The sequence below is a fragment of the Terrapene carolina genome, unplaced genomic scaffold, assembly GCF_002925995.2.
Source record: "Terrapene carolina triunguis isolate 2854851 unplaced genomic scaffold, T_m_triunguis-2.0 Scaffold88, whole genome shotgun sequence".
NCBI lineage: Eukaryota > Metazoa > Chordata > Testudines > Emydidae > Terrapene > Terrapene triunguis.
The window spans coordinates 46084161-46111234 of NW_020664439.1; the positions used below are offsets into that span (position 1 = coordinate 46084161).

The window sequence follows — 27074 nt, forward strand, 5'->3', positions numbered from 1 at the left end:
ATGTGCAGCTCATATGACACCTTAGGTAAAAATCTTCTGAGATAAATTAATGAGGGAAGAGGTAGCCATTGGCTCAAACGGGGGGCATAGGGCATCAAAGTACTGCATTCAAATCCCAGATAGGAATGGGTTTCTTAACTTGGGGGAAAGAGTTTCCCAATCCTCTCAGAATCTTACAGTTGTAGGATGGGTGAAGAGTGAGAATCCCTCAACTGCTGAATGAAAGGCTGTTACAGCTGCCAAGTGCACACTGAGGCCTGGTCTACACTGGGCGGGGGGAGGGGAGACTAAGTCAGTCTAAGTTACGCAACTTCAGCTAAGAAAATAGCGTAGCTGAAGTTGATGTACTTAGAGCTACTTACTGTGGTGTCTTCACTGTGGTAGGTCAACTGCTGCTGCTCCCCCGTCGACTCCGCCTACGCATCTCGCTCTGGTGGAGTACCAGAGTCGACGGGAGAGTGCTTGGCGGTCCATTTATCGCATCTTCACTAGACACGATAAATCGACCCCCGGTGGATCGAACGCTCTGCCCTAAGTATAGACATGCCCTGATAGAGCTCATATATAATCCTAACTTTTTCAGCACTAGGAGGTAATCAAGGATGATCAAGGGGGAAGAATGAACAGGTGAAACACTTCTGGACACACCACATGTAGGACTCATGAATGAAATTGTTTTTAGTTATCCTGTACCATTGTAACTTCTGTTCACCATTTCATTACACTTGCCATTTTGCCTACATTGTAACTTTCATTATACTTGCCATTTTGCCTACATTGTAACTTCTGTGCCATATTGTAATTCAAACCCCATTTTAAAACGCTTACTCCATTTTGTAAGGACTTGCTGCAACCTTCATTGTTGCAAACCCTGCTGTAATTTTAATGGTCTAGTTGAGATGTGTGAATGAGGGATGCATGGGTGATAGAATCAACCTCCAGCACCAGCCCGTCCTGATGAGATAAAGTTCAAATACCAACGGCTGAAGAACTAGACAACAGCCCTAACTCAAGCAAGAAGCATCCACCCTAAAAAGAAACAACAGAAGGAAGATCAAAGCCAGGTCCCAGGCTGACAGTCACGCCTGCAATTGACGGGTGATCAAGCACCAAACCCAGAGGCGGCCTGACACAGCGAGACCTAGGAACTTTGAATCCAAACTAAACTCCTATAAAAAAGGAAGGGTGAGATGAGAGACTTTGGGTAACGTTCTGCTATCAACATCAAGGAGCATCGGTGCGCGCCCGACAGAGACCCGGCTCCTCCTCGTGCTCAGCTTTCCTGGCCAGTTAGCTGTCACGAGCTACGATCCCAAGCTGCGAACTCAAACTACAACCAGGACTGGTAACTATCCAGCAGCTGCAGAACATTTTGGTGTGTGTGTGTGTGTGTGTGTGTGAGTGTATGTGTGTAAGCATTAAGGTATTTGCTAATAGTTACAGATTAATAATAAATGTGGCATCTTTGCCTTGACCCCTAAAACGATCCTGTATAAGTTTGTGGGACAACACACATGCTGAATCTTTTCCACTTGTGGAGGTAATTGTATTCCGTGGAATCTTTCCTACTGTTCAACAATACCTGTTGCACTTCCCAGTTCATCACAGATGCATCCATCGTTATGATGATAGAGGGAGGAGACTGAACAAATGGAATCCCCATGCAGACATTGTCTAGGACCCTCCATCATTTGAGTGGAGACTAAGACCTGGCGAGGAACCGACATTAACTTGTTCAAGTTGTATTTGTTTGGAGTATAAACAATCCTGAGCCAGCTCTGGAAACATTGTGATGGTATGTGCCAGACTCCATCTTTGAAGGTGCACGCTGCTATATGTCCAAGTAATTGAAGACAACTTCTTATTGATGTCTGTAGGCTGATTTGAATGTTTGAGACAAGATTTGCTAACATCGAGAATCTGTTGGAGAGGAAGATAAGCCCTGGCTGGTGTAGCGTCCAAGGAGGCGCCTATGAAATCTATTCTTTGTATGGGGCTCAAAGGGGATTTCTCGGATGTTGAGCTTAACCCTAGTTTGCGGAACAGGGATCTCATTGTCTTTATGGCATCAAAAACCTCATTGTAGGACCAGCTCATAACCAGCCAGTCATCGAGGTATTGACAGGAAGCCCTCAACATGACTACTGCTGTAGAGCGGCAGTGTTGGCTGGGTCCAATAAGTCCTTTAGCTTTATTTTAGTTAACAGCTGACGCTCGTTAATAATAGCCTGAAACTGGTCATGCTCATCAGCCAAGCTCAGTAAAGGTTGTGAATTTGCTATAACTTGAATGATTGTATTTAGCCATGAGAGCTTGATAGTGTGTGATGCTAAATTGAAGAGTCACAGATGAGTAGGTCTTTCTGCCGAATAGATCAAGGTGTTTTTGGTCCTTATCATACAGTGTGGTCTTTGCACGATGTTGTTTGCCATGTTTTTTCACTGCCTCCACAACCAGGGAGTTCAGTGTTGGATGGGTGAACAGAAATTCGGAGTCTCTAGCTGGGACATAATATTTTTATAGGCCCTTTTACAAACTAGTGGAATCGTTGCAGGGATCTGACAGATGGATTTGGCAGGATTCAGAGCCTCATTAATAGGCAGGACAACTCAGGTGCAGGGAATCCATTGGAGGATGTCCAGGAGCTTATGTTATGACTCTGTGACCTCTTCCAAGGGATCTGGAGGGAATCTAAAATGTGCTTCATTAACTCTTGGACGTGTCTGAAGTCATCAGCCATAGTTGGTTGGGGAGGCATAACCGCTTCACCTGGGGAAGATGAAGGAATATTTGTTTGGGGAGAAACTTCTTTATCTGTCCAGGCCTCCTGTTCATCAAAGGATTCTTGTGCCTGAGGTAATGGAAGAAAAGCATCTGGAGTAGGGGAGCCTCTCCCCCTATACTCCCCATGAGAGAGACTACGGGCATGTGACAATTGCAGATGATTTGCAGCCCAAGGAACCCAGTATGACCACTGGAGAGGTCCGAAAGGCATTGGGGGTGGTAACCATTGGTGCTCAAACCAGGTTGGGGGAACATGGGTCTATCTGTGGTACAAATCCCCACTCTTGTCAAAAGTGTCAGGATGGAAATTCCTTGTCTGAAGCGTCAGGGAACCCTGGATTGAAATATCTGAATTGGAGGATAATTACTCCTCTTCAAGTGGGGGAGCCCCAGCACTCTCTAAAGGCATTGGAGAGTCAAGTGGTACTTAGAAAAGGTCCCATTTCAGTGACCGTGCTTGTGTCGGTACTGAACCTTTCGCTACCAACTAACAAGGGAGATTCCGGCTCCTCCGAAACAAGTAGATCCTTTGAAAATCTGAACTCCTGTGGTACCAGGTGGATTTGAAGAGTGGGACTATTGTCAGTACTGAGGCCATACGCTGCTCTGGTAAATCCACTCTGGTTGAAGTAGTCAGTACTGATGTGAGGCCTTGGGAGGCGTTCAGACCATATGAGAGGCACAACATCTTCCCAGTATTGAGGCAGTCTTAGATGTTGATGGTACCAAAGGAATTCTGGGTACCATTCTCTTAGAGGTGGAAAGCTTTGATGATGCATTGTCCTGCTTGTGCAGCACTGAAAGTTTCAGTACCAAGGCATGCTTGTTGCCCTTTTTCTCTGCTGAGCCTGGAGCCCCAGGCACAGGATCGGTACTGAGTGTCTGCAGCCTCAGACATACCCAGGGTGGGACATGAGGTCTCTGCAGCAGTCTTGTATTGCAGTGACAGAAGTCTTTTTGAGGTGGATTCCTCCTGTGGAGAATGACTCAGTTTTCTATGGGTCTTCTTCATTGATTTACCTTGGATAGATTCAGGTGAACGTGACGAAGTTGACGGGGCATTGTGTTCACTCAGCAACTGATGCCCGGAGGGGGAAGGGTGTACTCCGGCCTGGATCTGAGGCCAATTGGAGGGAATGCTCCATCATTAAGAGTCTCCGTTTTAGCTCCTGATTTTTTCTTGACTCACCCTTAAATGCAGAGCAGATAGAGCACTTTTGTGGGACATCAGACTTTCCAAAGCAGCGGATACAACAGGAATGCCTGTCGCTGACCAAGATGCACGCCTGGCAATAGATGCACTGTTTGAAGCCCAGAGATCCTGGCATACCCCAGGGCAATGACATCTAGCAAGGGAAGGCCCCCCCTTCCAAAATGGGAAAGGGATCAAGAGAAAGATCCCCTAAATTCCTAAATAAAAGGTAAATAAAATAACTAAACAATAAAATAAAGAAGGGTAACTACGCTAAGAGATTTCAAAGTAAGGCACACTAATGCTCCATCTCAGGCCAAGGCAGCGGAGAAAGAACCGAGGGTGTTTCGCTCACACAGCACTGTATAGCCTTAGAGCGGGGCATGAGAAAGCATAGAACATGTGTGGGCTGAACAGACACTGCAACCTAAAATCTCCAATTAAAGGCGAAAGGGGTGTGAGCACACATGAAATGGAGCACCCATAGGGACGTTACTCAAAGAAGAACTAAGGGATAAAGGATGAGGGAACAAGAGCTGCAGAAGTGAAATATGCTTATTTTTATGTACACATCTGCAAAAGGATTCACAGGCGGATTCTTAACACTACACAGAGCCTCGTTTAAGTTACTGGGGCTCTGACTGTATGGATCAATGTGCAGGATCTAGCACTATGTTTGTTCCTCTGAGTTTGTAAAAGATTTAAGTCATGTACTAAAGTCTGGGGATGGCATCTGGAATGAAGGCAAGAATGGAACTCAGTGATGCTAAACAAAGATAATATTCATATTAGGGATCCTTCAGCAACAAAGATGGGAAGGGAACCACAACTCACTTCTTTTGGGTGAGAGGAGAAAAGAATAATTCTAAAATTGCTCAGTGTAGTTAAAAAAAACCTCTGGATTTTTAAATGTATTAGCTGTGTCATGCCTTTTGTTCTATAGAAAGAGTTAACAATGCATACAGTGGCCCCGGGAATATATAGCTACAAGACACTGTAGTCTACTTTTAAGGCAAAAAAATATCCTAACAAAGTACTACACATTATACAGACAATGGTAATATTGTTTTTCAATTAAAGACCAGCTGGGGAAAGAAAACTTCAGGTAGCACATGTAACAGTCTACATAGTGACCACATTTAAGCCAATAATTCACAACACCTAATTACTGGATCAAAACCACTGTTTTTTTTAAATTATAAAGGGAGAAATAAAATGAGAAACTGGTTCCCACATGACACACTACAATAATTCCATTTTAATCATGACTGCATCAGTATCCTGAAAATCTAAAGAGAAACCAATTTTGCACTGAAAAACAAGCACTTAAAATTGAAGAAGATCAAAATTCAATAGTTTTAATCCAAAAGGAAAAATACTGTTTGATTCTATTTTTTTCATATTCTATTTTCTTCATATTCTATCCCTCCTATTCAATTACAGCTTTTGAAAAATACTTAATCATCACTGAGACTGTCTGGTAACTCAGAAATTCACAGTTACAGTTCACAGTTCCCACGCTTTCCCCTCAGAAAAATCTGAAAACAGAGGGTTACTGACTGCTCAGGGCTTTATATGTTCATTACAGACAACAGCCTTTAAGAAATCAGCAGAGACTGCAGATCCTATTCCTCACTGACTAGCTGGCTGCAAGCAGCAATAATTAAGCAGTAAGACAGTGGGCAGTACATTTTTACAGCATGCTTGGGTTCCAATGCATAAGGCATGAAGCTGAAGGTAGAGTAGCTAACCACCTGAGAAGTGCAATAATCACTTGAAATGCAGTGTCTTTTTGTAATGAAAATAAATTTATCCATAAAAATAAGGGGAATAAGATGTGCCACTGACATGAAGAGATCATCACTCACAGCCAGAGTTCTGAAGTCACAGTGTAATACATGCATATATGTCAATCTCCTTTCTATTCGCGGAATAGAACTACCAGAGTCTTTCAAAACTTAATCAGTACAAATGATTCCTCCTCCAGTGATCCATGTACCAGTACTTCAAACTTTTATGTCTCGCATTCCAGACTTACCCTCCCTACCTCAACACTGAACCTAGTGCTAGGCTCCTGTGAGACACTGCTGCTGCCTCCTTTCCATTCAGTCATGCATGATCCAATGTTGAGCTTGAGCGCTCCACATTTCAGTCTCACAGCTAAGAGATTGGTCTGGAACACCCTAAAGGTTAAAGGTCACATAACTTAACAGGAGTCTACAGACACTGATCGGTACAGTCAATATCTTATCTTGGTAAACTGATACAATCGTCTGAAAGGCAGGGAACCAGTTCTCTATTGAAAATGGTAGTAACAATTAAATAAAGCAATAGTTTTAAAAACTGGGTAAAACATAGGAGAGGGCACTAGTATTGTGTTTAGGATAACTTTACATGAGTCCAAAAAAAAAAAAAAAAAAGGGCAGTGTGGGCAAGCAGCAAAATTTTCAATTAGAAATATTTATATATAAAGAAGCCAAAATTTTCTCCTGTCAGAATCTACAATGATTTAGTGCTTCTGATTTCACTAGCAGCACTACAAGTTTGTCCACTTAATCAGAGATTTTTACATTTGCATAAAATTGCAGTGAAACTACTACATGTGATATCTGCATTATTCTTATGAATACTATGTGACTGTTTCCCTCTTCAGTTTTGTACTGCTGCCTACTTGAACTCAAAGGTTAAGTCAGACCAGAGCTGGGGGTTGGTCTAGGCAGGAAATACAACTTAGGGTACGTCCAGACTACCCGCCGGATCGATCTATCAGGGATCGATCTATCGCGTCTCATCTAGACGCGATACATCGATCCCCAAACGTGCTCCCATCAGCTCCAGAACTCCACCAGCTTGAGCTAGTTGCCTGGGTACAATCCCTCTGAGGCTAGGTCTACACTAGCGGGGCGGAGGGGTCCGACCTAAGATATGCAACTTCAGCTACGGCATATCTTAGGTTGGTTTACCTGGCCGTGAGGACGGCGGCGAGTCGACCGCTGCCGCTCCCCCATCGACTCCGCTTCCACCTCTCGCTGCGGTGGGAGTTCCAGAGTCGACGGCAGAGCGATCGGGGATTGATTTTATCGCGTCTATATTAGACGCGATAAATCGATCCCTGATAGATCGATCACTACCCACCGATCCGTGTAGACATGCCCTGAGATCCTAGGTACATACTCAGGCAGTTAATCTGAGCAGCTGCCCATGCAGCCACACTGCTATTGTTAGCATGCTAGTTAAAGCAGAGCTACCACATGGAAGTCTACTCGAGCTGGGAATTACACCTCCCAGCTGCAGTGCACACATAACCTAAGAGATAAGACAGCCACAGGCACACACTTTCAAAGAAGTCCACCCCAGAAGGGGCAAAGCCACAAGGCCTGACACCTGTTGGGGTGCAGTCAGTGAGACCCTGAGAAAGGACTGTGGTGCAGCTAGCTTGGTAACTGTCACACTAGCTTTGAAACCAGCTTTACATCAACTCAGGTTTAATTCCATGCTTTTTCAAATTGCCCAGGGTCATTATATAACCTCCATAGAGCAAAAGACAAAGGTCAGATATATATTCTGATTATTTTTAGTTCTGTCAGTAGCCTTTGATATCATTGACCAAAGGCTCTGTTGACTTGCCTATGGGCATTAACTGGAGTACACTATATTGTGCATGAGTTGTTCTGTTCTTTCATCTCAGAAATTCTAGAAGAAATTCTCATTTTGGGCAGCAGCTCATCTTCTCCATTGGCTCCTTTATGTGGGTTCCTGCAGAAATCTATTCTCTTCCACACATATTTGCTCAATTTGCAAGCGAAGCCACTGTGGGAGCCACTAAAAGAGACTGGTAAGTGATCTAATCAGCACATGAGCAACAAAGAGTTCTATGCCATCTCTCTTATCCACTTCAGATATATCTACTTTCATGGTGCCTGGCAGGGATGGAGACATGGACAAAAGCAAGCCAATCCACACAAGCTTGAAGTTAGATTGACCATCTGGAAGAAGCATCCTGAGTGGGTTCTGCCCAAGCTTTTATATTGGTACTGTGAGTAATAGTAAAATATGTGAATTCTTTCATTACATGAAACGAAAATCTTTTCAGTAAACACATACTCTACTTATTGATTTTATGCTTTTCAAAAGAAATAAACTACACTGGAGATCAATAGCTTTAGATACAGTTGGTTGGACTGGGCAATTTATGTCACAATAAGGGTGCCCCAATTTCCTTAGCCTTTCTGAATACAGATGCTCCTTAGATCCCTGTATCAGCTTCTTTTTTGCAATATGCACTTTATTATAATAAGAAACTAAGACAGCATTATAAATTTAGCTAACAGGAGACCTAAATAATTTTAATCTAAACAGTATTCCAAATGCGGCCTCACCTGGGTCACATACAGGCTAGAATCACATACTCTGATTTATATGCCACAACTTTATTTGTCTCAAATAGCACCTGATTATGCTAAGTGTGGGTCCCTGTCCCAAAGAGATTACACTCTAAAGAGACAAGTGACTTTCAGAAAGCGTTCATGTTGACCCCATCTGCAAAGGTGCTTATCAAATGTGGGTTCCAGACTTGATGAGGAGCTGCCTGTTGGCGTAAATTCTCCTTCACAGATCTTTGGTACAACTGCACAGGCTTATTTGCTTTATTCATGAATTGTGTTCAGCCCATGGTGCCCGTTACAGATATATATTCCCTCTGGCTCGGTGTTAGTTTGTATGATCACTGGGAATATATTCTTTTTCTTCTAGTTAGTCTCCTTCCTCATTACTTTGCTTTTCTCTTAAATGTGTAGTATAAATATATAGTGTACTCCTACTCTTCCCCTCGACATCTTAATTTAGAAGCTGATGTGGTTGACCGTTCTAATACCTGTGTTACTGTATTAAACATTTGTGTCAAATGAAAGCCTGCCAAAAATAAAACAGTTTACTAATGGGGTGAGATCAGCACTTATACCTGTAGTTACAGCAGAACAATTATACAATCCTGTACAAAAGATTAAAAATCACAACAATGTTAGACTATAGTAGATATTGGGAAAACCCTAAGATTTTATTAAGTAAAAACATAGATTAATGTCTTAAAAACAGAACTTCCTTCTACCATAGCCTGAAGACACCAAACTTTTTTTTTTCCCTTGAGAAGGTGTGCCCTTTAGCACTGGCTGAATTGTGATATTACTTCATTTTTCCTTAACTATCTTGCTTGGACTCCTGCTAGAGCAGTTCACAGGGTGACACACACCACAATGTTCTTCAAGGCCACAATCGTTGGTGAAATGTACACTAACCAACAATCAGTGGATCTAGTTTCTGCCTCTTCTGAATTCAAGAGAGTAGACAAGTTTTCCCCAATCCACATCAAACAGAATATGCACAAACTTACCAAGAGCCAAATCCCATGGGCCTCCTATCATAATCAGGCAAGTCTGGAGCTATCTTGCATGCTTCTATGTTCAGGTATTTAAATATGTGAATTTTTCCTTTTATGCATATCTACAAAAAAGGAAATCCATAAACATATTTATTTCATCAAAGCGCTGTACAGACATTAACTAGCTGTTGTGAACTTATAACATCCTTACAGCTCTTCATCCATTTTTTGAACCTTCTCCCATTACAAACAAACCATCATATTGAAGTGTCACAGAATATATGTATAATAAAAAACTGGAAGCTTTTTCCAAAAACATCTGGACTGTTTGGAGCCCTTTCTGTAAGCTTGCTCATAAGAGTTTATCATGCCAATGGTCTTCTATGTGAACAAGGAGCTATATGTATTTGTAAGGGGTAAAACTTGGAACTACAGCAGAGGCATCCAAACCTTGCCCAACCTAGCTGCCAAGAGCCAGGCCTAATTTGAATCAAGCGAAGCCAATTCTAACTCCCTTCATCTTTAATATGGAGGCAGAATCTATGGAAACTATAGGTCACAGCACTTCCCATTCTTATTCAGAGGAAGCAGGTCATTCCCCAGGGCCATACATACATATTAAAGATGAAGTCAGCCATTGACCACATTGTATTTAGCCTGCAGGCTGCTGTAAAATGAATGAAAATGCATTGCACTTTTAGGTTCCCAGTTCACTACCTCAACAGTAGAATGGCTCAAAAATGTTTTTTGTTCATAGCTCTTCCTCTCCCCCAAAGCTTACTCTGATCTAGAGCCACTTTTTTACTTATACTGTACAATGAGAATTTTATTCAAAAGGCTAACGAAGGAATTCCTGCAGTCACCACATACCTACTACCAGTAGCAGAACTAAATTAAGGGAAGTGGAAGAGTATTTCTGCCATGGGTTTCTTTAAGGTCTCTAGAGAAATACAGGTTCTTTCAAATCTTATTGTTCACAAAAGAAAGTTTGAACCATTCAGTTTCTAATCTCACTTTACATCCTCTAGTGAAAATAGCAGAGATTCTAATTCCAAACTTTAATTCACCTGTGCCGGGGGTGACTGTAGAGGGTTGTTATCTAGTGTGATTGTCTGAAGATGCCTGAGGTTCCGATAACAAACAGGAATTGTTGTGATTTTATTGCAGGAGAAATCGAATCGAATCAAAGGCAATTCTGCAAGCTCTGGAGATAGAAAACAAACATTCAATCTAGCAGCTATAATAAAGAGTAAGCTTACTACTAGCTCTTAGGAAAACAAGCTTTAAAAAGAATAAAAGTGTCAAAAATCTCAGTTGTTACATATGACAGACTTTTATCTGCTGATCTCACCTTCAGGTAAATGCACCAAATGATTTCTCCTGATGTTCAGGTCACGCAAAGACTCCAGACTGCCAATCTGTGGAGGTATTGTCTGTATTTCATTACAGCTCACATCCTGCAATACAAAACTACAAAGTGAGCCACTGTTTTGATACTGTCAGCCTGTTTAAATAAATCCCAATGCTAATAGGCAATTCCTGCCTTCTGGTTTTGTAGGTGTATGTACATTAACTCTGACAGGCAGTGTTTTATTTATAAACTTGTCAAAAATAAACACTTCTATGACACCTAAGATTGTCAGAGTGCTTTACTAACATTCATTAAGTTTCAGCATTGTGACAAAGTATTAATTATCTCCATTTTACAGATGGGGAAACAGAGGCACAAAATATTTTTTTCAGTCTCCCAACAACAGCAGAGCAAAGAAAAGAATGAACCCAGGAAAAATGACACTAGATCATAAAAGCTCTTTAGACAAGTTACACATTATGGAAAAAGTGAAGCTATAATGATATTTCCATGTATATTAAGTTAGCAAACTAGCATGTTCGCGTAAATTTCTATCATTCCTCCACAGATTGCCCATTTCCCATTCCTCCACAGACTCTGAAGTGGGAGAGCCTGGAGAAACACACTACCTGCCATGTACTTGATCTGGATATTTTCAAGGGCCTATCCTCATAACCTCTAGGCAATGTTACAACAACATTTAGAACACACAAAAGGATAAAATACATACTAAATTGCCAATACAAAAGCCAGCCCAGACTAAATAACTCACCCAAAAATTATATTAACCTCACATGCATCTGGGCATTAGCAGGCATATGCAGCAGGCAGCCAGGGAACAAAGTGAAAAGCCCTAGTAGAGCTATGTGGTGTAGCCCTTAGCTCTACCAGTGCACTTCACTTCTCACTATTTGTCTTTTACGGAATGCCAAGCTTTAAACAAAAATCTCAAATGTACACACACACGAGGAATACTCAGAGTATATCATTAAAGAATATATGCTTGTAGGACTGAAACGTGCATGTGTGAATCCCTTATGTTTAACAATCTCTCCCACCTTGTATTTAGCTCAGATACTCTGCTTACTTTCTCCAGGCATGAAGAAGAGCTCTGTGAAGCTCGAAAACTTGTCCCTTCTACCAACAGAAGCTGGTCCAATAAAAGATATTACCTTGCCTTCCTTGTCTCTCCCATTAAAGAATACAGGTACTTTTGTAATTCTGTGCCATTCCCAAATATGAGTTACACACTTATCAAGATTCTATTGTAATTGTCTCTAACATGTCAAGTTGTCTAGGTTGTTTTTTAAATCCGCAAGTTCATAAACACACTGAAAAACTAAATTAAAAGCTGAAGTATTTGAAAAAGAAAATAAGATAGCTATCTGTATAGGAGCGACCAATTCCCACCAAGAATATCCCGGGATGGCAGATAAGTGGAACGTCCTGCAGATATGCAGGACACCTGCAAATATTCAATAAGCCATTGCAGACCAACTGGCGACATGTCTCAGGAGGGGTAGTTGGTGGCCTGGCTACCTCTCTAAAATATCACTCCCTAAGATCAGGACGTCAAGGCAAATAAAGACTGCCTTAAAATAAGTCTTGCTGGGGCAGGGGAGGCTAGGAGAAATAAAACTCCAATTTCAAGCCTAAGGTGTCAGGTCAAGCTCATCCAATAGACATGTTCATGAAAACTGATCTCCATGTCAAGTGCACCTCAGAGGGCTAGGCTGTTCCTCACAATTGACATCCAACAGCCTTGTCTGACTGTTGTAATTTGGCAAAGGCTACTAAAGCTAAAGAAGTGAGTGAGCTACCTCAGATCATCTCTAGGACAGCTGGAAAATGAAGTAAGTAGAACTTCAATGTATCAGAGCAACATTTCTAGCTAGAGCTTTCAGGCATTCATTACAAATACTAGAATATTGTGTCCAGTTCTGGTGTCCACACTTCAAGATGGATGTGGAAATAATGGAGAGAGTCTGAAAGGGGATGACAAAAATCATTCTGGGACTGAAAAATAAATCTTATGATGTGAATCTTATGGGGGTTAATCTATTCAGCTTATCAAAGAGAAGGCTGAGAGGTGACCTGACCACTGTGTCTAGGTATTTTTACACAGAAAAGTTATCTGCTAGTGGGGGATTTTCAGTCTTGCAGACCAGGGCATAACAAGATCCAATGGCCGGAAGCTGAAGTTAGACAAGCACAACCTTAAAATAAGATGCAATTTCCTAGCAATGAGGAAAATTAAACACTGGAACATCTTACCAGGGGTGGGGGTGGACTCACCATCACTTGGAGTCTTTACAATGATATTGAGTATCTATCTAAAATAAATGCTTTAATCCAGTTTCTGGGAGGGAGGGGTGTGTCAGGCTGGAAGGTCATGGTGGTCCCTTCTGGCCTTAGAGTCTATGAATCCCCCTGTTCATTCTCTCCCCTTGATGGGCCATGGAGAGAACAGCTCTGCATTGCACTCAACATGCTCATAACACTTGCAGCTCTGCATTAAGATAATGACTATAATCAAATCTTATGCTTCAGACGGTTGCTGCAGGGGTCAGGAAGAAAATTTTTCCCCAATGAACAATTGGCCATTTGTATTCTATATTTTTCCCCACCCCTCTGTGAAGCATTAGGAATTGACCTTAGCTGGAGATATGATGCCGGAGGTGGTGGACCAGTGCTCTGAGGTGGTACCTGATCACCAGATTTGGAGTTGGGAAGGAATTTTTCCCTGGTCAGATTAGTAGGGACCTTTGAGGTTTTTTTGCCTCTCTCTGCAACATAGAGCATAGATCACCTACTAGGATCGTTTGGGCATATCCCACCTAACCAATTCCCTGAGACTGCAGGGGCATTGGTGGCACCTCACTCTCTCCTGTTCTCTGCCTGTGGCACACAACAGTTAGTCTCCTGAAGACTGAAATGCTTTAGTCTAACCCAAGTTACTGGGCTCAACACAGGGTTAACTGGGCAAAAATCAATGATCTGTAATACACAGCAGGCCAGACCAGATGATCTATTGGTCCCTTCTGGCCTTACACTCTATGAACAAATAATGTCATATATATCACCACTTGCAACTGTCTCTACCAGATATGGAGAGATCCTGGGACATCAGACTCTAGCTAATACAGTACTGTACACTCTATTTATAGGATAATATGTGTATGGCAGGGAGCCGGAGTCACCCACACGGAACTTTTATCTGGAATGCAGAATATATGATAAATTAACGTGGATGTCTTAGTAGCACAGTATTTGTTTAAACAAAGTTCCATTCTGATTCTATCTGAGGTATTTATCTGGACCCCATTACTGTTGTATCTGAGCACCTCACAATCTTTAAACTGTATTTACTCTCATAACACCCTAGTGAGGTAGGGCAGTACTATTATCCCCACGTTACAGATGGAGAACTGAGGCACAGAGAGACTTGCCCAAAGTCAGGAAGTCTGTGACACATCAAGGAATTGAACCTGGTCTCATGAATCCTGGGCTAGTATCCTAATCACTGGACCATCCTTCCTCCCTCAGTCAATAAAGTTATTTCATCTCAATGAAATTTAAACCCACTAGAGTAAATCATTTATAAACTAAGGACAGAACAGCAATCATTAACAATAAGTATATACTCACAAGCTCTGTCAGGTGTCTGAGCTGTCCAATTTCTTCAGGTAGTGAGACCAACTTATTATTACTTGCTATCAAAACTTTCAACGGTAGACTACACATGTGTACTGGCAATGTTGAAAGCTGGTTTCGACTTTCGGACAGGGAAAAAAAAAAGTCAGAATGTGGGAAGAGACCATTTACCAATTTTAACACAACATAAGAGAATCTCAAAATCATGTACTCTATTTTGACAGGATGTAAGAGCATCAAGTCAGTTTCGAGACACATTTACAAGTGAGCTGGTATCTCGCAGTCTCTTCTTTACACATCTTTCTTATCCTTTGCTTTACCAAGATGTGTTGTAAACAGAAGCTCTGAATCGGCTACTACTCGTGGGGATGGGGGGATAGGGCATTTTTGTAAGAGGCTTTTAGGCTCTGGAGCTTACTTTCCTCTTTCAGAGTCTGGCCATATTTAGGCATCATGCAGACACCATTTTCTTATTTTTTTACTGCGGATTAGCATGTGGGGAACAGCGTAGGGTAGAATCAGCATATTACTTGCTCAGTAGAAATGTTAAGTGTGTGTTTTCATTATTTAATTTGTAATAGGGCCAATTATCATGGTGATAAGCATTTAAGAAATCCTTGTTGCAATGAATTTGGACATGTTACAATCCAGTATTTGACACATCACAATTTATAACCATCAAAGCAAACATGAGGTCATGTAACTGGACTGCAACCTCAGTGAATGAATCAGACAGGAAGAGGTTGGTTTATAAAATGAGAATGCTATGATTTATTTGTAAACGGAAGCAATCAGACTGGAAAATGACTGGAAAACTAGGAAAAAGTTAATGTTACCTTAAGGAGGTTTTAACAAGATACTAAACTCAAGTTTATCAAAATGTGGCATTGTTCTTCTAGTGTGTGGAGTCTAAATTTCCCACTACATAATCCTACTCCTGAGCAGTAGACGAACTAATGTCAGCTGGTATCAAGGAATAATAATTTCAAATACACCTGTTAGAGATCACAGCAATAGGAAACCCATCACTGACTCATATCCTATTCCTACAATGCACACCATAAAGCAAAAAAGGAAGATAAACAAAATTTAATTGGCAAAGGGGTAACACCAGATGTAATGCAAAATGTTTTTTTTTTCCTTAACTAATATCATTACTAGTTTGTGAACAGGGGTTCTGCATACCTCTTAAAACATTGGTTTTAATAATGCAGATTGCAGTATACAGTTGAACTTCAATAATAGGATACAACATGGTTATATTACAGGTCAGGAAATTAAGTTTTATTACAGATAGACATATGTATTTATGTTTTGTAAAAAACTGTTTAAAATCTACCAGTGCAATGTACTCAAAGGAAAATTCCCTGTACTTTATTAGGGCAGGTCTTCACTACAGGGGGGGGTCGATTTAAGATACGCAAATTCAGCTATGTGAATAGCGTAGCTGAATTAGACGTATCGGAGCCGACTTACGACGCTGTGAGGACGGCGGCAAAATCGACCTCCGCGGCTCCCCGTCGACGGCGCTTACTCCTACCTCCGCTGGTGGAGTAAGCGCGTCGATTCGGGGATCGATTCTCGCGTCCCGACGAGACGCGATAATTCGATCCCCGAGAGATCGATTTCTACCCGCCGATTCAGGCGGATAGTGTAGACCTAGCCTTAGAAGTTGCAATTAAATACTTCTCTTTCTTGGGACACTTCTTGACAGCTAATAAGTGTTGACACTTAAAAGGCTAACAGACGAATCAGTCTTCTCTCTTTTAAACAAATATATCTAGATTTTGTCCAACGAATACTGGCTTCTATTTCACAAGAGAGAGATTTCATACAGTTGGAATTAAACTAAGTTTTGGGTTGTCTTTGTCAGTTGTTAGTTTCCCATCATACCCCTCACCTTACTATCAATAACTTCCTATCTTTATCTAGTTATTCAAGGAGCAATGGCCCTTATTTACGAGCAAGGTTTTGCTTTTCAAAGCAAGGAAGGAAACCCACAAGAATGAGTGAAATTGATAGCACCAGATTCTATATTTTTAGACAATAAATCCTGGATGTGTATTTTACATCACTGATTTAAATACAAAAAAGTGCTCCTATACAATGCCTAAGGTGCATAGACAAACAATATACTGTGCAATCAATACTGTGCATTCAAGAAAATTTATTGCATATACAGTTAATATAGATTATATTCTGAAATACACGTGTGGTGGGTATTCACAATTTAAAATGTAGTTAAAACATGGTCAATGGCCACTATTTTTAAAGTTAAGTATTTTTTAAGGTAAAAACAGCTAACGTAGTACATTTTTCATCAAAAGGAAAAAAGCAATATTATGCTTTTATTGCTAATTCAATTTAAACTACTTCTGAATTACACCAGTTTTAAAAGAGGAAATATGCTTGATCTGTTCAATGTGTAACTTACAAACCCAAGAAACATTTACTTCTCTCAGCCTCACATATTTAATTATTGGCTCTATCCTTGCTCTCTATTTATGCACATACAAAAAGAGACTGTCCAACTCTGTCTTGAGTAGATTTACACTGCTTACTTCCTCTGACTTCAGCAATTTGTTCAATATGCCGACTAGCTTTAGAAAAAAGAAATTCTGAGCAATTTGCACAATTGCTAGTCATCTCCTCCATGTCAGTCTGAGACATCTTATTTTCAAAACAATCTCTTAAAACAGCATTTTTACTAGCATTGGTCCATTCCTTTTATTTTAGGAATCTAGTAAGCATGAAATTATTTTTTTTGCATTCAAGATGTACTGTAAAATACCTAAATTTACAGACATCTTTTATAAAAAGTCTTCGCATACGGAGAACTACTCAGACATCTATTTTCTGACATTATATAACTCAAAGATGCCAATTTCTCTTAATAATGCTTAATCACTCTTGATTGACCTTTGCTTTGATAACTTAAGTCTAAACAGGATCACAAAGATTTGATATAAACAGTGTAAACTGAGCTAAAGTTGCTTGCTTTAATGTAGTGATTAAAAAAAGAGAGGCCTCCAGCTACTCAGGTAGCTACCTTATTCAAAGGCTTTCCACGTGGCTTCAGTCACTGAAACTGATGTATTTATTTTGGGTCGGAATCTGTCTGCACTACTTCAGCTGCAGCTCATTTCTACTTCTTTACCTGACCCACTCCTCATCCAAGCCTGAACTTTTGATTATACCATAGAAGCTCAAGGAAATAGTAAGAGTTACATACTAACTAAAGCCAATAGGAAAAAGTCCCAAAGGATTAGAAAAATCTAGCCACAGGTGATTTTTGCTATTTTATTTAAAACTAGCACGATTGCACAATTCACAATCGTTTATCAACACCCAACTGTCATCAATAAGAAGCAAGGATATTTTATTATAGACCTACAAGTGCCCTCACATCCTAGCAGATCATAATTTGAAATTAAGTATGATTATTAACATCACCTCAGCTGCAAAGAAAAGCCAGCAACTCCAGTTTAAGGGACTCTGCCAATTTCAAAATTACAAATTATGCCTGAAAATATTTTTAAAACTTACTACACCTAAAATTAGTATATTTTCAGCTTATTTACTTTGAGAATTTTACAACATTTTGAGTACAGTTATTTTTACCATTTCCCCTGCATAGCCAGGCTGTTAGCCATTTGCATGGGTCTTTCACACAGCAATAGGAGAAAGAAGAACATGTAATAAACAGGTGCTGGTGTTAGTATCACTAGTGCTAATAATAATAAATGCCCTTTCAGGTCTATAGAACCTTCCACCAGAAAATCTCAAAGCACTTTACAAACATTCATCAATCAATACCCTTATGAGGTAGATGTCACCATTTTATAGATGGGGAAAGTGAGGCACAAAGGTGCAGTGACTTGCCCAAGATCACACAGTAAGCCTGTGGTAGAGCTGGGAACAGAATTCAGATCTCCTGAGTCCCAATCCCGTGCTTTGTCTACAAGATCATCCTTCTTCTTTCATTACTTATAGTACCCAGAAAAGTTCATTTACAGTCCAGAACCTCAAGAACTGTCATTTAAAGATCCCATAGAAAAGAAAAGAAAACAAAAAACAAATCCCTTCACATTACAGACCTGTATGAAAAAATAAATTGGAGAGAGACAGCAAAAGGAATCCAGACTAGATAATGAGGACAAGTAGGCAATTTATCTTTCCTATGCCCTCAAATACTGGCCAGATGGGATATGTTTGAGATCACAAAGAAGGAGCAGTGGCTGCCAAGATTTGGAGCAAGCATGCAGAAGGAGAGTTCAGGTAGTTAACATGAATCCAGAAGTGTCAAAAATTAAGATTATTACTATCTGATGTCTCCTCATTGAGGTAATTGGTAGAGACTGGTCCAGACTGGTGAATCTGATGGCACGTTATAATACCAAGACACACAGGTTATACACTATATTTGTGTTACCTTCTAATGCTCCAAAGGTTGCTAGAGTCTATAACATGGATATTAAAATCAAGATTTAAATGTGATGGTACCTGATATTTAGAAATGTTAAAGACTGTAGGTTCAGGATGGCCTCTGGGATGTAACGAATGCAGTTCTGGTACAAGTTAAGGCTCTCAAGGGAAACAAAGTGACACGCTTCTGCAGGAAGTTCCGAAAGTCTGTTCCGTGACAAATCTGAAGGGAGGGGGAAAAAAGAAAAGAAGAGAGAAACAATCATCAAATGACCTTTGACTGAATTCTTTGGGTCAGGGATTGTGTCTTCGTATGTATGGACAGTACTTTGTACATTGTGGGTGTTATAAATATAAAATAATAATGGTCACCAGCATCAAGTCTATAAAAGGTGTGTTATGTCAAATCATGTAGTTACAGTTTCTGGGTTTGTTTTTTTTTGTTGTTTTTAAAGGGTGAAAGGAAAATTTTGTGTCTATAAAGACCAAAGGACAAAGCCCAGAACATATGGCTTCCTTACACACCCTAACTCTTAACAATAATGTATATGTACTACCAAAGGCAAGAGAGGTTGTTTGGTGTCAATCCTAATTTCCTGTAGAGAAGCTGCCTGTTTAACAAACTGCGTGACATTTCACACCTTCAATGTCCAAACAAGGGCAAACATTTACCAAAGCAGAACTCTAGTCAACCTGAACTATTATTGTGCATGATAAAAAACAAATTTAATAACATTTTATTTTATTCATTGTGAATTATAAAACATGCCCATCCTAGTCACATTGGAGTTAAAAGAACATACACAAAGCTTACAAGGTAAACTGAACAACAGCAACTTTTTTATCCACATTAGGATCAACAGTTTCTATTTCTTTAACCTTCACAGAACCCACCCAACAATGCAGTCTGTTCTTGAAAGCCTGGCAAATCAAAAAGGCCTTGCAATGTGTCGTGAAGGTCACTTTCAAAGTAGAGGGGTCCCCCTTACTGAAAATGCCCTGCCATCGGATTCTTCCTGGCTGAACCAGGAGGTTGTTGAGCCTGAGTGCCTCTGCTTATCTCAACTGTGCATATCTTATGATGAGAGATGGTTTCTAAGGTAGACAGGACTCAACTAATTAGAGTTTTATACGTCTAAACTATCACTTAGAATTATACCCAGAAAAACTGGAAGCCAATTCAGGTCATAGAGTACAGGAGTAAAGTGCCCCCTCTTCCCCCACCTCTGAAGGAAGCACTGCTATTTAAGTGGGTCATTACATTCTGTGCAAGCTGAAGTTTTAGAATGGTCTTCAGATATAATGTCATGTAGAGTGCATTACAGTAATCCAATCTCAAGGTATGATTATGGCTAACTGTAGCAAAGGCCACAATGGATATAAATGTTGCAGCCTTCATGATGTGCGGATGGGAGAAAAAGAAAAGTCATGACAAATCTGCTACCTGGATATACTATTAAAACACCAAGGCTGTGAATTTGACAAACAGCAGACACACACTCACATAATCAAAGGAGACTGAAGAACTGCTGCCCTTTCTTCTGGCTGCTTCCCATAGTCTAAAAGGATAACGTTAGTTTAAACTAGGTTGAATATCAGAGAGCTCTGATATCAGTCATATTAAATCCTAATCTTGATTAGACATTGAGTGAATCACTCAAATACACATCCTGGTCCAATAAAACTGAAGCAAAGCTAGGGGTATCTCACACACACACCAAACGCAGCACACACCCCACAAGCCTCTCCCTAACAGCCTCTCATTGGGCAGCTGGGGCAACAAACTAGAACCCTGAAGAAGCTTGCAAATGAATCTTTGGGATAAACAAGTCAGGAGAGATAGGAGTCACAAATTAGCAACTCCATCCATTCCTGCAGGCATGTCAATGACACTTTGTCTTCAATTGTATCAAAATATGCTGACAGATCTAAAATAATCTGCAAAGACATCTGGTTATCCACTATGAGAAAGATCAACCAGCAAGGCAACCAGTGCACTGTTTGCATCATATACAGGACTAAAGCTAGACTGATTGCGGTTTACGAAACTGGAAGACTCCAGCTACAGTGAGAATTACTACTATAAAACTTTATCAATAACATTCCTCCTCCCCTCCCCCCCCCGCCCCAATCTCAGCTGGGAGATTCAGTACAGGGTGATAACTGACATGATTCTTTCAGTCAAGAAACAGATTCTTGAGCAGCTGTCTAGTAAGAGATGTTGGCATCCTACTTTCTCAAAGGGAAGTGACAAGAATGGAACAGCTACCTCTGCAGCGAAGAACAGATCCAATTCACAGGTTGTTGCTCAGAGCTTTTCCAGACCCTCCAAAACCAGGCTGAAACTCAAGCAGGGAAGACTCCTTATTTGTCCCTGCCTTTCCTCCTTCCATCACTCTCTCCATCCATGGTTCTGCTACCAAGGGTGAGAGAATTCATAGCTAAGATTCCTCAAAATCGGACTGAATTAGCTTGAACACACCTCGTTGTATGAATAGTTGACTCTGTACCCAAGTGGATACATCCTGGATTAACCACGCTCTTCAACACCTGGAACAATTCAGATGTTCAAGAATTTGTAGATGCTAATGGAATCAGATAAACTTCTGTATGCTTCCTACACAGTCATAGCATACAATTTCAAAAAGTCTTTATGCCATAAGCAATCATACTCAGCATAAGACCTCTCCCAGTGATGCTCTAGTCCAGCAGCTCCCAAACTTCATTGGTGCATGTACAACCTTCTTAAAAATTGCTGTGAAATGAGTGATGGAACATCAAGCTCACTTACCACCAATGATTACAAGTACCACATTTTGGGATCCCCTGCTCTAGACATTTCCCTTTCCAAGAGCTTGTTTGATTCTCAGTAGCATTTCTTTTTGAAAAATGATAGCAACCAAGACAGACAACTTGGCAAAAGCTATATAACTGCTACAGATACATAATACTCTGTATTACCCAAACTATTACATCCCCATTGGGAACCCGTCTACTCCAATATTGTACTAAAAATGTAACATGAGAAAAGCTATTTCCAAACAAATAAAGTATCTCAACACAACAGACAAATTTCATAAACTGGGCAACGAGGGTAGCCAATTTTGTTATTAGAAATCACTAAAAACTGCAGTACACTAAAAATATTTTAGATACACAAACTTGCCATATGCTAAAGCACAACTGCACTGTGACATTCATAACATGAAAAGGAAGGTCAAGTTGCCTGCAATTACTAAAAAGTTCAAACAAGAAATAGGAGCAGAGTATAATTAAAAGAAATACAAACATGATACCTGTTTAAATATCCACTCATTCCAGGAGCTAAAATAGCTTATGTCCAATCTAGTCCCTTGAAATAATTACTACAAAATCAACATCACCTACAAAGTTTAAGACTTTGTTCATGTTTCTTGGGCAAACCCACCACCGCCACAGATCCCACTGTCATTATCTCAATCACATACTCAACTCCTTCCAACACACATTTATTTCTTTCCCTCCTTCACACAGCTGTGCTGTCAAGAAGTTTTTAATAACCAGTCATTTAAAAAAGGAAACAGTGCTCTCAATTAACAAGTCATATTTTCTGGCAGAAGAGGCCAGGCAGTAATGGAATGAGTTTGACAACTGACATAAGAAGTCTCGATTATTCTGGCTGCATTTGAATTTTACTAACCAGCATTTAAAACACAAATCAAAACAGGCTTTATTGGTTGTTCAGATCACAAGCATATGAGTACATAGTACAGAATACTGACGTTCTGAAGAGCTATGTTTCCATATTTTCTGAAGGAGGAAGTCATTGCAAAAGCATGATTAAGTGTGAAGAATAAGGAATCTTGCAAAATACATTCAAAGTTAGTAAATTAGTTCACAGCATGACAGAGCCACCAAAGCATGTGTAAAGCAAAGGCTTCACATTTTTCAGACAAGGCTTGCCTAAATTTAGTGTAACTTTTACAATTCTACATATCTCAGCGCAGTAGGAATTCAATAGAAATCTGATCAACTGGATTTATTTTTACAAGACCTTCAGAACATAATTGAGTTGAGGTAGAAGTATGGACTCGAAATCATCAAAAGAAGGCCTGATGAATTAAAGATTAGTTAATGGGGCAGCAGCAGGGTTTACTCAAATGGAAGTCCCCAGTTTGCCATCCTCTGCTCTAGGTTTGCTTTATAGAAAGTCCAGAAGGAGCCTCAGCAAGGGCATAAAGACATCAAATATTGCAAGGGGAGAAAGGCACTGCCACAAGAAGAGTCCAAGATGACTGTAAAATAGGAACTGCTTAATTGGACAGAGCACCTCAAGAACCTGACAGAAGAAAAGTTATAGCAGAAAATCAAAACGACCATTTGTGAATGTGAAAACTGCAAATGAAGTGTTTCACTTGCGAATTATGAAGGCCCAACAAGTGTATATACAATACCTCTTAATTTAAAATTCCAGGTAATCCAAACCAGCTCATTGTCCTCACCTCCTTAGCCAATTAAGTGGAATTTTGCAATTTGTATGGTGGCATCATTAGTCTAATTGGCTGATTCCTCTGAAAACTACCCTCTCCCCTCTGGAACAATCAGACCAATAAATAGTTTAGGCAATATAGTAGTCCTATTATGAAACAATGTAACAAAACAAAATCCCTACGTGAAGAGAACAGCTCTAGCAAAAATAGGAGAGAAGAGTTATAAAGCACAATGAAGTGCTGGTCATACACGTATTAAAGTTGATTTGCAGTATAAGCACTTCATGGTACATGTCCAAAAGGGAAAAGTATGTGTGTGTAAGAACACAGACAAAGGCTAAGGGATTTTATTGAAAAAAAAAAAAAAAAGTGTCCTAAAATCTCAAATACTCCTCTTCTGCTGAAGATGACATAAAAATAAAGTGGAAGTAGCACTGGAGAAACAGAGACTGCAGAAATTACATTGTCACCTCTCTAATCTGCACATCATAAAATACACACAAAAAGCTGGCTCCCCATTTCTCAGCAAAACTTTTAATGCTGGAGTGTTTTAGGATGACCTTGTTATTACTGAGATCTCAGTATTTTTACAAGACACACTGCAATACTTCTACTTATACAATAGTTTCATTTATTAAGTGACAATAGTCAAATTAAGCAAGCAAAATATATTTTAGAATGCATTATCTCTACTTAATTTAATGTTTGTTCACTTCCTTATTTGACAAAATTCAATAATATGTAATAAATACAGTCACTGATATAAATTAGAGCAGTTTCACTACCCATCAATTCTTCTATAATAGATCAAAGAGCAACTGCTCATCAATTATTGTGAGTGACTATATTAGCGAAATATGGCTACCGTACTTTGGAATGGGAACTACTTTTATTCAGGTTGACCTTTCATGGATTAGAATTGCTGTTCTCATAAATCTGCCATACAATAGGATCTTCTAGCTTGCTAAAAATAGGGCAGTTTTCTCGGAAGATCATGTGCGACTTTAGCAAAAGGGAAATGTTCTTTGGAAACTAAGTTCTTTGTGAAAGATAAAAATCTATCCATATGAATAAAAAATAAAGTTTCATAACAGGGTCAGACTGATAGTGTTTTCCATATTAATCAGGGTCTTGTCCTGAAAGGCAGAAAATCCAATTTTACATGTGACATGCAGACAATATATTTACAGTTACTTCATGTATATTAGATAAAAGCTCTCACTACATTCAAAGAAGAATGGCATAAAGATATCAAAATATTTTAGTGCAGGATTATTCTCTTTTAAGGGCAAGAGGATGGTCTGCTTTGTCTAAAACATCAGTAAACAAGAATACATGCAGCAGTATGTCAGGCAGTTCACAAGCATCCTCAAATAAGTCTAGCCGAGGGGTTCTCAAACTTAATTGCACCACGACTCCCTTCTGACAACAAAAATTACTATATGACTCCAGGAGGAGGGACTGAAGCTTGAGACCACCCAAACCCCACCACCCCAGGCCTGTAACTTGAGCACCATCGCTCAGGGCTGAAGTCCTTGGGCTTCAGCCCCAGGCAGTGGGGCTTGGGCTTCAGCTTCAACCCCGGGCCCCAGAAAGTCTAAGCCAGTCCTGGTGACCCCATTAAAAAGGGGTCACGAACCACTTTGGGGTCCTGACCCACAGTTTGAGAACCGCTGGTCTAGTCTAAAGTGAACAACCCAAGGGATACAATGCTATAGACACTATAAACAATAAAGGTAAGGTGACAAGAGCTATCATTTCAGCAGCCAAATGATCAACAAAATATATATGGTAGATGGCTAGTACAAGAGAACAGGGGAAATAGCAGGATGAATGAACGTCTAAAAGGAAATACAGTATAGTTGTTCTGTGAGGAATTACATGTTCAAAGTCTGGAACTACATGAAATAACTTTGGTTCCCTCGTGTTTACATCTTTTAAGACCATGACTGACTCAATATTTCCACAATGGTGACAGTAATTAGGAACAGACCCTACTGTTACCAGCTTCTCATAAAACATTAATGTATAACTTTCATGCACTAACTGATGTACCCTGCAGATGAATTCAACTGTTGATCTGAACAAACTCATTTGTGACCATTTCTCCAAGGAGCCAGCCTGCTCCTTTGGGGATTACCTTCCTAGGTTATAACATCCTCTAGATTGGTCACAAATTGTTCCTTTTGAAGAATATCTTTAAGTTTGGTAGTTCAATTTTGATACAGCATCTTTAGAACAAAACTATCAAATTCATTACTGAAATTACTAATGTTTCTTTGGTCCAGCTGTAAATAAGCATTATGGATTTTTTGTTTATTTTTAATTCTTTCTACCAGCTTGGGAGGATCATTGGGTACAGTGAACTGTGTCCTTAATAAGATTTTTATGGATTATTTTTATAAGAATATGGAACAAAAAGAAGGAGTGCATAATCCTAACAGGATGAATCTATCTGATGCTATGGCACCAATTCCTCTCCCTTCTGTAGGAGAATGGGAGATTACTGTTCTGAATGGTATAAACCTGATTTGGTAGGTCTCAAATGTGAGGACACTGGTTTTTGGTCTCTGAACTCACCCACTCGTGAGAGTCAGTCTGAGAGCTATTCAATCTGCTAGAACGTTTTCCTTTACCTTATAAGCATTAGGAAGGTCTCAATTGACAATATCCAGTTTCACACAGGGAGGATTTCCTGACACAAGAGGACTGATCTCATTTCTTCCTGCTTGCTTCATACTGCAGCAACATTTTCAGTCTTAATTCCTATTTTTTAAAACCAAAATCTAACACTAACACCTTCAGAGTAGCAGCCATGTTAGTGTGTATCCGCAAAAAGAACAGGAGTACTTGTGGCACCTTAGAGACTAACAAATTTATTTGAGCATAAGCTTTCGTGGGCTACAGCCCACTTCATGGGATGCATGTCTGTAGCCCACGAAACCTTATGCTCAAATACAGTTGTTAGTCTCTAAGGTGCCACAAGTACTCCTGTTCTTTTTACTAACACCTTCAGTGTATTCTAGGGTGACCAGATGTCCCGATTTTATAGGGACAGTCCTGATATTTGGGGCTTTTTCTTATTTAGGTGCCTATTACCCCCCCCTCCCCCCACCCTCTGTCCCGGTTTTTCACACTTGCTGTCTGGTCACCCTAGTGTATTCAGAATTTCTCTCCCTGACTCAACTCCTCCCCACCAATCCCTCACAAGCATGAACTTTCTTCAAGTGCTTTCCTACCAAGGTTAGACATATCACTTGTCAACATCATTTAGTATGAGAGACTGCAAGTTCTTGACATTTATTTGAATGGAATTCAAGGCATGACTGGGAGAATCTGACACAGTGTTTAACCATTCATTCATTCTTAGTTCAGCTCATTTTGCCTAGATATTGCACAGGTCTGAGTGCAATATTACACATCACCCATGCTGCAATACATTAACAGTGGTCACACTCAATGTTCCTTTCAAACGCAGAATTTTTATGTCTTAGTAGCAAACTGACAAATGGCCTTTAATTTTTAATGTTCAGTTCTAGATGTTTCACAGTGTTAGAAAGACAGGATTCACACATCTGGTCTGTTCTTTGTGGAAATTGTGTTCTCGTTTTGGCTGGAACAATTTCCTTGCTCTTTTTGCAGATGGTGGGTGTTACATATAAATTCCTGATGTGTGAACTGACCATAGAAAAGGAGGATTGAAATGGGCACAAATACCTGTTACTAAATCTCCTTTTAAAACTGCTACGCAGTTCTGCCTCAAGAGTCTCTCTGATCTTTCAGGAATACATGATCAAATCTTTTTTGAAAGAGAAAAAAGAT

The 27074-nt window shown here is 40.0% G+C and overlaps 1 protein-coding gene across 1 annotated transcript in view; it reads right to left on the reverse strand.

The window, feature by feature from the left end:
- Positions 1 to 27074, reverse strand: part of LRCH3 (leucine rich repeats and calponin homology domain containing 3) — a 102065-nt gene that overhangs the window by 45004 nt on the left and 29987 nt on the right. Inside the window, 5 exon segments of the mRNA XM_026650120.1 lie at positions 9366 to 9475; positions 10421 to 10557; positions 10705 to 10810; positions 14353 to 14479; positions 18862 to 19006. Of these exon segments, the coding sequence (XP_026505905.1) occupies positions 9366 to 9475; positions 10421 to 10557; positions 10705 to 10810; positions 14353 to 14479; positions 18862 to 19006 (625 nt within the window).